The sequence below is a fragment of the Carassius carassius genome, chromosome 23 (assembly GCF_963082965.1).
Source record: "Carassius carassius chromosome 23, fCarCar2.1, whole genome shotgun sequence".
Lineage (NCBI taxonomy): Eukaryota > Metazoa > Chordata > Actinopteri > Cypriniformes > Cyprinidae > Carassius > Carassius carassius.
The window spans coordinates 25,281,030-25,297,118 of NC_081777.1; the positions used below are offsets into that span (position 1 = coordinate 25,281,030).

The 16,089-nt window shown below is 36.2% G+C and overlaps 1 protein-coding gene across 2 annotated transcripts in view; it reads right to left on the minus strand.

Annotated features, from left to right (window-relative positions):
- LOC132101633 (cadherin-13-like) overlaps positions 1-16,089 on the minus strand; it is a 352,587-nt gene that overhangs the window by 229,092 nt on the left and 107,406 nt on the right. For both annotated transcript variants that reach the window (XM_059506718.1, XM_059506717.1), the window contains exon 3: positions 17-228. In XM_059506718.1, coding sequence (XP_059362701.1) covers positions 17-228 — 212 coding nt within the window. The remainder of the gene's footprint in view (positions 1-16; positions 229-16,089) is intronic.

Sequence of the window (16,089 nt, forward strand, 5' to 3'; positions counted from 1 at the left end):
ACAGACAAACGCTTACCCTGAGTGTCTGAGGAGATCTGGATGGTGCTCCAATAATGGTCACCTGTGCCATGTCATCAACATGAACGTTGACACCGTGGACAAACATGACATCTCTGCTGTCAATCACGTCTCTTCTGGGAACCAGATTCAGGTTTTCGTCTATTAGAAAGTCCGGGTTCGATACTTCAAACTCAACATCCTCATTTCCAGCGCAGTCGTCGAAAACCACTGCAGAAAATGCAAGACAAAAGAAAAGATTGGTATATTAGCTTAATATAGTCTTTATTATTCTTTATTAAGCAAAATAAGGTCTGATACTTGAAACCAAGTCAATAAATATTACTTATTATACAGTATAGATGAAAAGGAAGGTTAACCGATAGGATTAACCATAGCTATCATTGTTAGGATGATACCTAGTAAAACGTAAGACTTAGCAGCTTTGATATACGTTGCGCACTGCAGGACGCCAAAACTGGAAAAAGCCTTCGAACACCTCACACCTGTGCATGAGCTACATTCACAACTGTTTTTTTTTTTCTCTCTCTTCAAAGCTGCTTCCTTTGTGAGCCACGCTGGTTGTTCGGATAAAAAATACATTATGTATTACTCAGGCAAGCAGGTGTAGGTGCTAAATGAAGATATTGTCTCACTTAAAAATTCACCACCATACCATACAGAGCATCCTCAAGTGAGGACTGCCGTGATGCTAACAGCGTTAGCATGGTATGACCACAGAGTGTCTCACATATCTGTTCAGCTAATTGAATTGAGTCAGAATCAGTAATGTGATGCCCTATCGATAACCTCCACGAACACAGGTTATGGCATTGCAGTTAATCGAATCAACAGTCATTTTATTGGCTGTGGAAGCACCTGCTTCCATCGAAAGGGATCATTCAACAGTGCAGGGAAGGGTATCTTGATGCCTTTCAAGTGAATTCATTTTTTTTTACACTGTAAGTGATTTGGACACCCACAGAGGTAAGAATAAGGATGTTACTTCAAGTTTCAAGTGGGCACTTCAACTGTAGACCAAAAACAGACAGCAAACCATGTGTAGGTTTATGTGGGGGAGGCTCTTTCCAGGAAGCAGGCGGCATGGCAGGAAATTATACATTATGCATTTTCCGAAGTAAATACTCAAAAATAGATCTGTGGTGGGAGAGGAATTAGCGCATTAAAGGTAATTCAGGACATTTAAAGAATAATCATCACATACATTAGTGTTAAATCTGCAATGTGAAAGCTATATAATAGTGCCTCATATAACAAACTGAATCTTAATTAAACTGAATTAGATTTAAATTAGTTAATATGAAATACAGGGCACCATGGGGGGAAACAGACCAAATTTCTTTTGATTGTGCTATCTTTAGTGAAAAACAACTGACAGTTCTTTATAAGAAAAACACAAACCAAAACACCCACCCCCCCTGCTGAAATGCTTTGAAATGAATAATTTATTTCTTTAGGGAAAGACAAATTATAGAGTGTAAAATCAATAAATATAAAATGCAATACTGTGTGAGGAAAATTAGTAAGGATTGGATTATTAAGACAGCATGTTAAATTATTGCAAAATTAAATAATTGGTTTTAAATTGTCACTCTCCTAAAGTCTAAAGAAAATATATTATAATAAGAAAGAAAATATAATATTATAAAAAAGAAATATTTGCATCATATTAAAAATGTTAAAGTAATAGGATGTTAATAAAGTAGTGGGATGGCAATATTTTTATATTATGTCTAATGCTATTAGGTTATATAAACCAGGAGGAAAACTTTTTCAATTAATAATTATTTCCATTTAATTTCTTTTTTTTTATTCTATTTTTTCACAATAAATGTTGTTCAAAAGCATCTTGAAAGGGAGAGCAGTTATACATTCCTCAATGATCCCCAAGGAGAAGGTCAAAGTCACTAGAAAGAAAGATGCAATGCAAATTCAAATTGTTAAATGAAATATATATAGTTTGTTTGTTTGTTTAATGAACTGAACCCCAGTTTTAAATTTCCTATGGTTGGTTGCATAAAAGACTTAGGGTAGTTTTTTAGATAAATTATAGGTAGATTGCTCTGATTTTAGTATGAAAGACTCATTATCCCATGGCTAACTTCTAGTTTGTCAGACTAGTTTTTAAGACCCAGTCTTAAAATGGTTTCTTTGCCAAGCAAGGCATGTTCCTGGATCAACATCTTTTGATGATCCTTGATCAACATTATTGTCCAAAAATATAGACCTAATCCAATCCCTACCCCTAAACCTAAACCTACCCATAATTTATTCCTAAAACCAGGGGGAAATGATAGCTGATTAACAAAGGTGTAGAAGTACCTAACCCCGATTGTAAGCCTAAAACAGCTATTTCCTGAAAAGTTATTTCTAAATTCTGATTGGTTGATTGGAATGTTGTACTTGGTGAAATCACGCTCACAGTTTTTACAACTGGCCCCTGATTCGACAAGGAGTTTGCTGAAGATGCACTAAAGAGTCATATGAAAGAGCCTTGAGACATATTGAGGACCGTGTTGTGTAGTCATACACAAAAACACAGCCATCTTCAGGTCCTGTATGTGACTGAAAGACACAGAATCACCAGGGGAAAAAGAAAGATCATTCCGTATTCTTTTTTTTCTGTCTTTCCCTTACAGTCACCGATAATCATCAACAGCAGTAGCTCTCCACAGCTTCTGTCAGCACTACAGTCAGAGTCAATCTCTCACACTCTGAATGTGATGTGGGCTCGGGTTAAGACACTGGGAGAGTTAGACTGAGGGTCTTAATGAGCTCCCGTGTTCATGTCTTTCTGCTGGCTCCAGGGACGGTAGCAGTGCAGGGCAGTGTGTGCTGCTGTTCTTTGCTGAGATATGCTCTTGCACCTCTGCTGTAATGAGTTCAGTCTGTCTGTCAAACTACCCACCTATCACTGTTGTGGTTATCATCAACAGCACAATTGTACAGCTCAGAGGAACACATGTGTGCTCTAATTATACTCTCAGCTTTGTTGCTTCCTAGCCTTTCAACTCGTTCATGCATGTTTTCGTAGCTGGTTTATTCTCTAAATGTCCACCTTTTAACAATTGCTCCCCTTTCTCATCTCAATCTTACTTTTTTGTCCTCCTCGCTCATCTAGATTTTCTTCTCACCCTTGTATTACTCAACATCTCACAAGGCCTTTGTCAAATTGTGTTCTGTGATTGCTGGTGTAACAATAGTCATCCATCTTAGGTCAGACAGTTAAAAGTGGGATCTGAGAAAATAAACTGATACTCGCTGGCAGCAGGTTAAAATGAGTGTATAGCATAGGCGAGTGTCATTTTTGTTGCCTCTGCCATAAAAATTTCAAACTGACCAAGAAACAGTATTTCCTATCGGTTTTATCAAAACTCCACATGACAAGTGAATTATAGAACAGTTTATTTCAACATATTCAAAAGTTCAACATAATAAAGTCACTCTCTTCATATAAGCACATAAAAAACAAAAGTGATATAAAAATGCATTTGTTGATGCAGCCGTGCTGTTTTAATTTCCTTATGCGGATTTGAGCTCCTTTGTCAAACTGTGGTTTTTATGGGGCTCGTACTGAAGCACTTCATCACCTAAGTGCAATACCATATCACGTGAGCTACCGAGCAAACCTACTGAATTACAAAACTCATGCAAATGAAGCTTTATATGTGACGACAACATATACATTTTTCAAAGTTAAGTTAAAATTGTTTTGAATTCACAACATAATATTCCTCAAGTAATTATGTATAAATTAGGCTTTATTATTTGAAACTGTAGACCTGCAAATCATATTTTGTATGAAAAGGAATAAAAGTTGTCAGAGTTTTACTCCCTCTAGTGTTAATTTCAACTGGAAACTGTTGGGATTCATGTGTATAGGAATGTTTTTTAGTTTCGCAGAAATGTAGGTAGAGGCTTGTACTTCCAATGAGCCTATGTTGATATTTTCCACTGATATAAAAGATGTAAAAGATGCACATACTCCTAAACATTTACATGTAAACACATGTTGGAGTACAAAACAGCAACTTGCTCAACATTCTACACTTCCCATCATTCACTGTGGCAGCCCAAGAATTATCCAATACAGCAATTACACACCTAATGTGCATCCTTTGCTCTTCATTACCATACATTAGAGCTAAAAAGCCTTTGTCGGGAAGCAAAAACATTAGAATGAACTACAAAACTGTCCAGAAAACATTAGAGAACACATTATGTAGTTATTACAATTTCCAAATATGCTGATATGATGATATAATAAAAATATGCTGGATGATATATAAGTAAGAACTTCCAAGGAGAATGCCATATTTTGCTCCAAGCAAAAAGGAGAGTAGTTTTGTCAATACACCATTCTGTAACTGTAACATTTAAATGCTGAAATAGCAACAAATTTCAGTTGTGTTCCTTTGTGTGTTTCTGAGCGAATCATCGGTTTAACTCTCCCATCTATTCAAGAACTGTACTTATCCAGAGTGAGCAAAAGGGCTGTTAAAATCACTCTGGACCCCTCACATCCAGCACACTCCCTCTTTGAACTGTTGCCATCTGGTCGACGCTACAGAGCACTGAGCACCAGAATGACCAGACACAGGAATAGTTTCTTCCCTCAGGCAATCCATCTTATGAACAGCTGATACACACTGAACACACTGAACACACTACACTTTATATTTATATACACATACACTTAATTTATCTAACACACATACTTAGTATACACTTAAATTTTGCACATAATATACATGTACATACATAACTGCATTTTTGTAATATACCTGCCTACAATTGTCAATTTGTATATTGTCATTCCTTATCTACTTATTTGTATTTTTTGTATTTTTATATTCTTTTATTATGTGTTTTATGTTCTGTCGCTGTCATTCTGTTGTACTGCGGAGCTTCTGTCACGAAAACAAATTCCTCGTATGTGTAAACATACCTGGCAATAAAGCTCATTCTGATTCTGATTCAGTGTTTCTATGGCTCAAGTGGTATAGCATTGCATTAGTAGCGCAAGGTTGTGGGTTCAATTCCCAGGGAGCACGTTAGGTAAAAAATGTAAACCTGAAACAGTAAGTCACTTTGGATAAAAGTGTCAGCTAAATGCATAAATTAAATTTTAATTTAATTTCTCTCTTTTTTTGAAAGGGAGAGAAGAAACAGAACAGATATGACATGAGCCATCACCTTCTCCATCTCCAGCTGTTTTGCTTTCACCTCGGCTCCGTTTTTTTTTTTTTTTTTGGGTGCAAACAGGGTAACTGGTTAGTGGAGTGTCTACCAAAATCAATACAAATCAAATCCACTGAAGTTTTTTCTTCGAGCACTTAACCTTTTCAACTCGCCTGTTAGTTCTTTTATCTTCCTCAACACAAAAGCTTTCAGGGCCATTTTGAACACAAATGCCTTCACGAACACACAGATATTTGTGCACAAACACATTGTTAGGCCTTCCTGCTTGCCAGCATAATTGAGGACGGTCAGGAAAACAACCATTTGTGCTTAACAAACAGCAAAGTCAAAGGATTACTCTTTGCAGAAAACCGAATCAAGCAAAGACAGTAAATCTCTCAAGCGCCACGTATCTGCTCATTTCCCTTTCCATTACACCATTTTAGATTGCTTTCAATGAGAAGGGGAAGCTCTTTATAGTGTGCCAGTAGCAAAGCAAACAGTGTCAGGCATTTCAAAGGGAGTGCGGTGAGTGTTTGATGGTATTGTGTGTTTGTTGCTGTAGAGGACAGGAGTATTTTGGAGAGCGTATAGCTATGGACCGCTTTGATGTTTGCTGTCAATAGCAGACCCCTCTCGTCTTTAAAGAAGTGTTTTTGAGCTCAAATTGCATCGTGCTATGAGGATTAGCTTGCGGGAGTTTTGCGGTGAGCCATGGCAGAATTCAAATACACACGGGAACCTGCTTATAGTCAGGCGAGCATTTTATCACTGATATGCACATGACATAACAATAAAGCCCAGATCTGATAATTGCTAGCAACATTTCATTTACTTATTAAAGCTGTCTCAATAACTGATAGTGAGAAACCTCAACAGAACGCAACAGTAGAGTTCCGGTATAAAAATCTCATTAATTTTCTCCACAGCGTAATTGATTTTTACAACAACTTCTAAACCTTTTCAGAAAGACCTACCATGAGCTTTGAGGTTTTTAATCAATGGTTTATGCTGGTAGAAGACACAATTTAATATGATTTCTTCTTACACTCTTACAAATAAAGATTCTCTTTTTGGCATCTATGATCCCAAACCTTTAACTTCCATGGAATCTTTCCATTGCACAAAAGGCTGGAATACACTACAACGTTTGCCCATATTTCTGGCCCAATCTACTGATTTCATAGAAAATCAGAAACTTTCTTTTTTTTTTTTTTTTTTTTACTTCTGACTATGATTCCATCTGATCGAAGGATATCAAAAATATTTAAGCTGATTTTAGAACACATTATCTTCATATGTCACATCTAGGCGTCTTTGTGCATACGTTTGTTGTGTTCAGAATGACTTAAAAAGTCTGAAAATGTGTGATCGTCAGTTTATCGTGCCCTGTTTTTCCTCTGTATCTGTTTACAATGCTGGCAAGAATATGATGCCTAGCGTTCTAAAATCTGTTCAGATGTTGTCCAGTGTATTCCAAGCTCAATGAAGACAAAACGATTCATTTAATCTACATGTGGCTGTAGCATAAATTGTAAATGTAAATATTCACAGGTACAGTACAGTGATCATTATTTTGCCAGACAAATCTTTTTATGAAACTGATACAACATGCATTTCAAACAAAATAGACCTTACCCTAACATTGACACCTGTCACAGCCTTCCACAAAAATCAGATAGAAAAGAAAAGCTAAAGAATACCAACCATAATCTGTTTGGCTGTTGAAAACATTGTTCTAGGACAAAAAAAAATGTGTTTCCAGGAACAGAACATTGCTGAACGTCACATTTTCAAAATATTTCAGCAGCATCTTTCAATAATTTTTGTGTGAGTTCAAAATTTAGCTGTTTGCATGCCAAATGTCAACATGATGTTTGAACTTAGCTGTGTCTGCACTGATCCCTGCCTTTAACTTTGGATTACACTACCACTGAGATATCTGCATGCTTAAAGGGTTAGTTCACCCAAAAATTATCCCATAAATTACTCACCCTCAAGCCATCCTAGGTTTTTATGACTTTCTTCTTTCAGACGAATCCAGTCGGAGTTATATTAAAAATTGTCTTTGATATTTTAAGCTGTTTAATGGCACTCAGTGGGTGTTGCAGTGCATCAGTCCCAAAGAAGTGAAATAAAAAGCACCCATCCTTAATAGAAAGTGTCTCACACGGCTCCAGGGGGGTGAACAAAGCCTGTAGCAAATTGATGCATTTTTGGAAAAGAAAAATAAATAAAAAAATAGCCATATTTAAAACGTAATGGTCAATTTAATCTAGTTTGCGCTCACTGTTGTAAACGGAAGCAGCTCCGGGCGGATGACGTATGAGGTCGGCTTTGCGCATACTCCACTAATTAGAAGTAACGGTCACTAATTAGAAGTAAAAAAAAAAAAGGATTTGTAAAGAAGAATATTGGAAAATTTCAATATAAGCCATGAGGAGACTGGTTCTCCATTGCTAAATTAAGGAAACTTGCTGATGACTTCATACATCATCCACCCAGATCCTTTTGGAGCAAGCTACAATAAAGTTATTACTATATTTTGAATATGGATATTTCTCTAAAAACATTGATTCACTAAAGGAGCCCCCGGAGCTGGGTGAAACTTTTTTTTTTTTTTAATGGATGGGCACTTTTTATTTCACTTCTTTTGTACTGATGCACTGCAAAATCTGCTGACTGCCATCAAACAGCTTGAAAGATCAAAGACAATTTTTTATATCTCTGACTGGATTCGTCTGAAAGAAGAAAGTCATATACACCTAGGATGACTATTATGGGCTAATTTTCATTTTTGGGTGAACTAACCCTTTAAAATCCTGCAGTGGATATAATCAATTCTAAGTGTTTCAATTTCCCCTCTCCTTTTGATGGCTGATGGTTTAATCACAATTAACCACCTTGTTAGAATGTGAAGATGGTTATCGGCAGTCAAGTAAACAGCCACACAAGATTTAGATCAGTGGGAGGCAACGACTAGGATGACATTTCAGTGGCCTGTACTCCTGATCAGAGGTGAAGCGACCAGTTTGATTCAGCATCTGATCTCAAGGCACTAGCCAATCATGCTTCACCTCTGCTATTCTCTAGCTGTGGACCCCTTCAGTCAGCCATTGAAGAACTGAAGCCTCTGTCTAACCCAGGCCTTTCATGTTGGGATTCTCAGATCAAGACCATTAAAGGGCTGATCTAACATTCGCTTTAGAAGTCAGAAACATAGCTTCCTGCTCCATGGGTGGGCCAAAAGCCCATTTTCCATGCAGTGCACTGAGTTTTGACATATTAATACTGTAAAAATACTAGCAAATCCTTTTAAAGCCACGATCTGAAGCAGGCAAGCAGCAATGAGAAACATCTACTCAACAATTGCATGGTCTGCAAAGTTTTATAAAGACATAAATACTTGGTAAAATCTGTTCTTACACTGTCTACTGCGATTAACATCCTTGACCAACCAACCACATTTTTGTCTGATGAAACACCAGCTTGTATGTATTCGCCCTTTTAGTGTTATGGACAGGTCAGCAGACTACAAAAATGTCAAATGTAATTGAAGGTAAGTCTCCAAACCAGCTCAGTATTCCCACACATTCTCCACTCACCTCCACCTACTCACCTCTTTGGTTGGAGATGGTCTCAAGGGCTCTCTTAACAAGAGCGATCTGATCCTGCAGAACTGACCGTTCTCATCACCCTGGCCTGCTTTTGTCTCACAACAGCGTAGTCGGTTAAATCAAGGTGTCTTAAATATTACACCTCTGTCTGAACCAGAAAGACAAACCCATTGGAATTGCTTCAGATTTACACCAGGGCTTTTCACAGGAACCCATTGACATTCACAGCTGCTCGGTTGAGGGGAGGTTCAGTAAAATTGATCTCTCTAGGCTGGTGGGTAATCACTGAGCTACAGCCAACCGGATTCAGCTCTGCTTGATGGCTGAGCAACCTTGGCCTAAGCCAAGCACTTTGTTCCCCGCTGTTCCTTGAGCCTTTTTCGAGGGTATCCAGCCAGCACAGTTGTGTGACCACTGGAACACTCTTTCAGTCATTAACAGGTACCACTAGGTAGTAAAAAAAAATTTGACATTTTTTTAGGTAGTAAAAAGACCTGGAATAATACATTATATATCCAACTAGGAATGTGCAAAACTTTAAACATGTTTTCAAAATCTTCCAGTTTGCTAATAACTTAACAACCTTAAACAGGTTGATATGTAGCCTAAGTTAAGCATTACAGAAAATGTATAATTGCTGAAGGTGAGCTAGATAGATATACAGATAAACAATCTATATAGAATAATAGATAGAATAATGATAAATAGATAAAATAGATAGAGTAACCAACAGACAGATTGACATGATTGATAAACAGGATGAACAATCAGTCACTGGATAGATAGACTGATTGACAGAATGACAGATAGAAATACAGAACAATAGACAGAACTGCTGAACAACAGAACAATAGATAGACAGACAGACAGACAGACAGACAGACAGACAGACAGACAGACAGATAGATAGATAGATAGATAGATAGATAGATAGATAGATAGATAGATAGATAGATAGATAGCTCTCACTGTTATTAAACATGAGGGTTTGGATGATCTTTGTAAACAGGGTTGAGTAGCTGATTCAAACACCTACTCAAAAGCTTTTATTCTGTTGGATCCATTGGGTTATATATTGCAGCCATCACTGTATCACCTCAGCCAGGTAGTAAGATCTGAATTGTGACAATTCAGGCATTCAAAGGTGTCTTTGTACGCAATAAAATATGATGCCTGCGCATAATGAGAATGAATACTCGCATTTGGTTCAAAGCATGTGGTGAAAGTAACCACCAAGGCTAAGAGTCTTTCAAGTGTCTAAACTCATACAGACCTGTAGTCATCTCTAATTCTCACACGCAACATTTCATAGGGAAGTGAAGTACCTTGGTGAGTCTTTCAATTTCTAAATACACAGTCATTATTGTACACTCATAACCTTGAATAAATATATATGCACACAAACTCATGCTCTAAAGTAAAATCTATGTATTAAATGACTAGCAGTAGTAAAAGTAGTGATTCTAGCTTGACTACATTTTGAATAGTCAAAACAAACAGCTTTTTAAGTAAGAAGCTATTGCTTGTTATTTCTGTTTTTAGTGTTACTGTACAGTATGTTGTATAGCATAGACAGCTTTACAAAAGCAGCAATAATAAAACGCTTTGATAAATGGTCATATATAATTAATCTTCTCATTATTTCATTCCAATGAAACACTTACTTTAATTAGCCCAACAATTATGACTAGTGATGCTAATATTAAATTATTAAGTCATGCATTAAGTCAACATACAGCGTGTTATTCTTAAATTATATTAAAGTTTTAGAACTAAAACATCTGCTTAGGTGAAATTTACAACCATCTCATTTATACCCTGATAAATAATTTTGTTGCAGTTAGCTCACACTCTTCAAATACTATTACAATGTGATACCTAACGTGTTGTTCAGCAAGATAAAATAAAACATTTCATTACAAGTTGATGCACTGCATATTTCTGTGGAACCTGTCAATGCTTTAGCCAAAAGTGCATTTAATTATCTGCATTTATCTGCGATCATAACCATAATGTAGTGTTTTTGAGAAAGTTGCTCTCAAACATTATACTCTCAGCACTGGGGTTAGGGTCAGGGTTAGGAGTAGGCAGTGAGTTTAATTGTTTAGTTTTACCAATAGGATGCTCTTCTTTTAGATTTTAATAAGAGGTCTACAAAAAATAATGAATGAAAATTAATAATAATTAAAAAAAAAAATTCCATGCAAATACAATAAATACATAAATAAATATCAGGGTTTAGCCAATTCCATCATGTAATTATTCTAAAATAAAATAAAATAAAATAAAAGAAAAGAAAAGAAAAAGAAAAAAGGAAAACTATAACAGGCTCAATATGACTCAAACTGTTTCAAGAAAGTTGCAACCAAAAACTACCAAAGTTTCCTTGTATAATACATTCAGAAAACACTTTGATTGAGCAAAACAAAAATACTGGTATTATGTCAGAAAATATTCTGACAAAGGCACAGAGACTACAAAACCTTAAACTAATTTATTTCAGGTGACGAGAAACTAATTGCCTAATTAATAACACAATTTCTTGTTAAATGTGCCTTTAACAGATAAATAGATCACTGCAAAAAAAAATAAAAAATACTGTCACAAATACCAGATTTTAAATGTCACAATGGACGAAGACTGCAGAAGCTGTAACACTCCTATCAGGTATTACTGTACATTTTCAGTGAATAAAAATGAATGTACTGCATATGAGCAAAGTCATTTCCTCTCTCCACAATGTTCATTCTGTATCAATAGAGATTAAACTCATGCAGTCAATGTTAATCCAATGCATCTCAGCACAAGGGATTTACCCCGATCAATGGAAAATGAGTTTTATTTTGCTATTATTACAGGTAATGTTGCAAAAAGAAAAAGAAGAAGAAGAAAAAAAAAAAAAGGTTCAGTGATGCTATAAACTTTAATCAGATATTTTCAACCATTATAGGGACCAGAAACGGTCTGCAAAAGCAGAGGCCAGTATTCTGGATGCCATGAAGTATAAGAAGCAATTTCAGCTCAAAACCCTAAGGGTGCCCCAGGGCAGCAGTTCAAACATTTTTTCTAGGCGAACCCAACAAATCACATCAGTGGATTACCTGTCGGAAAAACTGTTGTGTTTGAAGCTCTCGGTTCTAATGTTATAGGTTACAAATTTCCTTCGCGGTAGCCTCTGAGTTCAGCTACATTCTGCACTAGCTTCATGGCAAGAATCCCCATGTGCTTACAGTGTAATACTGCAGATTAGTAGCAAAAGAGTTTGTATGTGTGTCCTTGTGTGTGCGCACTCTATGGTAATGATGGTGGAATAATGAGAGTATGTACTTGTGTTTTTTCTGTTGCAATGCTTGTTATCGCTGAGAGTCAGCAGGCCAGAGCAACAGGTTTCAACCGACATACACCCACACATGCAAACTCACACACACACACACACACACACAAATATAAGGGTAACACAAATTTGAAGCACAATTCACAATGTGCCACTACCTTTCTAATATATATAGTAATCCAAAAAGAAGATATCAGGACTGTACAATGTTTTACGAATGCTAAATAAATAAAACAATCGCTACATAAAACAATCATTGGACAGAATGTTTTATTGTAAATAGAATGAATTAGTGATAGATGGAATGATTAATAAACAGGACGAACAATCATTTGATAGATAGAGTGATAGATTGCAAGATTACTATATAAATCTACAGAATGATAAAAACAATAGATAGATAGATAGATAGATAGATAGATAGATAGATAGATAGATAGATAGATAGATAGATAGATAGATAGATAGATAGATAGATAGATAGATAGATAGATAGATAGACAGACAAATAGAGTAGCAATATTACATGAGTAGCAGTGGCTGTGATTTGGTTCTGTTATCATTAGGATATCACACTCTTATCAGCCAATCAGATTCAAGCACACACACACACACGACTAAACACTCAAACAATTACCAGCTTATCCGTATCCTCCAGAATTAAAATATCATGCATCCCTGCCAAAACGCAAACACCCCAAAGCAGCTCTGGGTTCACCGAACAGTAGCACTGAAGAAAAAGTAGAGACTGGCAAACAGAAAACACACAATGTGTGAACACATACTTCACAGAATGTCAAAAACCCTCCTTTCCACCAGCATGCTTTAAATATGGCACAGATATGAGGAAAAGCAATCTAAACTCACTCTATTTTTTGTTTTGATTTTCATCTTTTTTCTCAGCTCAACCTGTGATTTAATTTGAGAATTGGGAAACATAACGTTCTGCCATCACAGAACAACGTCCAGAAAAGAACCTTGGGCTTATTAAATTTTAATAAGGTGCTCCAGGCAACTTTCCCTTGCCGTAATTGCTTTGTGTATTTCCCCTATGGGGACCCCGCTTCTTGTTTGTTATCGACACAAAGCTGTTGAAATCACAGCCAGCTCTCTCTCACACACACTCTCACTCATCGCCTCACTTACACCAGCTCAATTTTTAAAATAAACATGAAATTAAACATTAATTAAGCTTTAAGTTGATATTCAAATGCCCTAATTATCATCAACTTCCCATGTTGTTCACCAAAATAAAAATAAAAAACTACGTACCTACACTGGCTGCAGAAAGTACCTGTGTCAAATCTAGGTTTTTACAAAAATCCAACAGCAACCGTTTGCAATACTGTAATAGACGGTTTCAAGTAAGACTACTTACTCACATCACATTTAACAAACATTGCATCACTTTGAACTGGTAGGTGAACCATGAGAAATAACAGTGTCAATGTATTTGTCACATTACAGATGTCACACCAACCTCATTCGCATCTTACTCTCACAGATGGCAGATCAGATGTGAACCTAGTGAATCACCTTCATTTTGTTTTCATGAGCGATTCATTAAGGCCTCTAATTTTAAACCAGTGTAATAACAGGCTTCTTATGAGAGAATGCCTCCAATTCTAATGGAGCTGTGAAAGATAACTTTTCACAGACAGGAAAATAATGCTTCCCCACCAGTTTTCCAACAGAGAAATTGTGCACCCTTAGGTAAAAGTGAGTGGCGGAGAAATTAGCCTGCCTTGGTGATAGCAAAACCTTTTTTTTTTTTTCATGAAATGTGGAAACAAAGAAGGAACAGCTGTCATAACAGATGCAGAGTCTGCCGTGAAGTGTTCAGAGAGAAAAGGAATAGACATTTATTCCCTTTCACTATAAAAGTACCTTTAAACGGTGCCTCTCCAGTCTCTGCTTTAGTTGTGTCACTGTCACTGGCTCTCATGATGTCACTTTTTGTAGAGTACAAGCAAACTCAAGTCTGCATCTCATGGCTGTTATAGATTTTAATGACTGTCTGAGATTCCCAGAGTGTCTTCTTGCATTGCATGTGTTTTATATCCGGTAAGCATTCTGGACATTCATTGTCTGGACTGAACTTAGACTTTGCATTTTAAGTTGCCTCAAATGTGATCGGTTAGAGATCTAATCACACTAAGCTGTACAAAATGTAAAACTTACACATTACATCAGAGATCGAATTCAGAAACTGAATGTTTTAACAACATTGGAAAAACATAAAAATGTTTGATAAATAGAAATAAAATTGCAAGCAGACTGTTAAACAGAAGTCTCTGTTGTTGTAGTTGTTGTTTCACATTGTAAGAGCAGAATAAAAATAACAAGATTTAATCACAGTATGTTCTTGTGATATCAATGTCAAATAAAAAATACTGAAAGACAACAAGCTGTTATACATGCATTGTTTTATATTTTTGACCTTTCAGTGACTAAAGAATTTCTTTTTATTATTTTATTCAACTCTTTATGTACTGAATTAATAAATCAAATGCAAGTTGTTTCATACTGACCACCACCAAATTTGGATTTTAGTAATTCATTTACAATCTTTTAAGTTTTAATAATTAAAAAATAAATGGTAAATGGACTGCATTTATATAGCAATTTCAACAAACCACATGGCCATCCAAAGTGCTTTACAAGTTGTCTCACATTCACCCATTCACACACCGACTGCGGTGTCAGCCATTCAAGGCGCCATCCAGCTCGTCGGGAGCAGCTGGGGTTAGGTGTCTTGCTCAAGGACACCTCAACACTTGGTCAGGTGGAGCCGGGGATTGAACCACCAACCTTCCAGTAGACAACCTACATGAACCACTGAGCCACTGTCGCCCACAATGCAGTCCATTTACCATTTTACCATTTTAATGAGTAAATAAGTGCTATCTAAATGTGATTTAATCACAAAAACCCATGTTAATGCTGGATGTACTGTATAAGACACAATACATGAAATATAAAAACTGACAACACAATGTCAAACCATAGGAGAGAAGTGGCACTGCATATACCTTCATTCTGAGTAACATCCATTGTTTTATATAACATAATAATAATAATCAGTATTATTTAAATCTTAATTGAATGTTTAAAATAAAAATGTCATCATGTTGAAATCTTTATGCTTAAAATAATACCCTAGCTTGATTTTTTTGTGGGGGGTGGGGGGGGGGGGTCTGTGATAAACAAAACAGACTACCGGTAAATATGCTCTGTTTTTTTTATGTTTATGAATAAAGATAAAAAAAGGACATTAATACTTGTTGTCTGACAAACAGCCAGTCATCATTTAAAACAATAAACAACTCAAATATACTCCAGACATAACAAAATGATTGACGGAATTCTTTGTTCAGCTTAAACAAACTGACCAATAGACTAAACTGTACAAATGTTTTTCTTTTTCTTTTCTTTTGCTTGTTAAGCCAAGGCAAGAGCTGTTTGTAGTTACTCATAGCAGGGTTGCATTACTTCAGAAACAGCATTGTGAGCTCTGTTTTTATATATATTTATATGATTCCATGAAGTTTCTTAAGCTCAGGTTTTTGGCTGAAGCATCTGTGTTTGATCTAAGGAATCACTCACGGAATCCAAAGAGGACTGGTATCTTAATTTATCATCACAACAAACTTGACTTTTTGTCGAAGCTATTTTTACCTTCTTCTCTCTCACTAGGTCATCTAGAGAAATCAGTCAGCAAAATAAAATAAAAAAAGACCTGTCATCTTAACAGCTGTCGCTCTCTCTTGACAGTTCACATTAGAGTGCTTATACTCGTCTCACATCAGCATACTCCAGGTGAATGACATGGCAGCAGCTTTCTTTGACTCTCTGACAGGAAAAAAAAAGAGTGAGGAAAAAAACAATGCTTTAAAAAGTGGTGACTGCTCTTTGTACTGAATCCTTTCAGTCCGATGG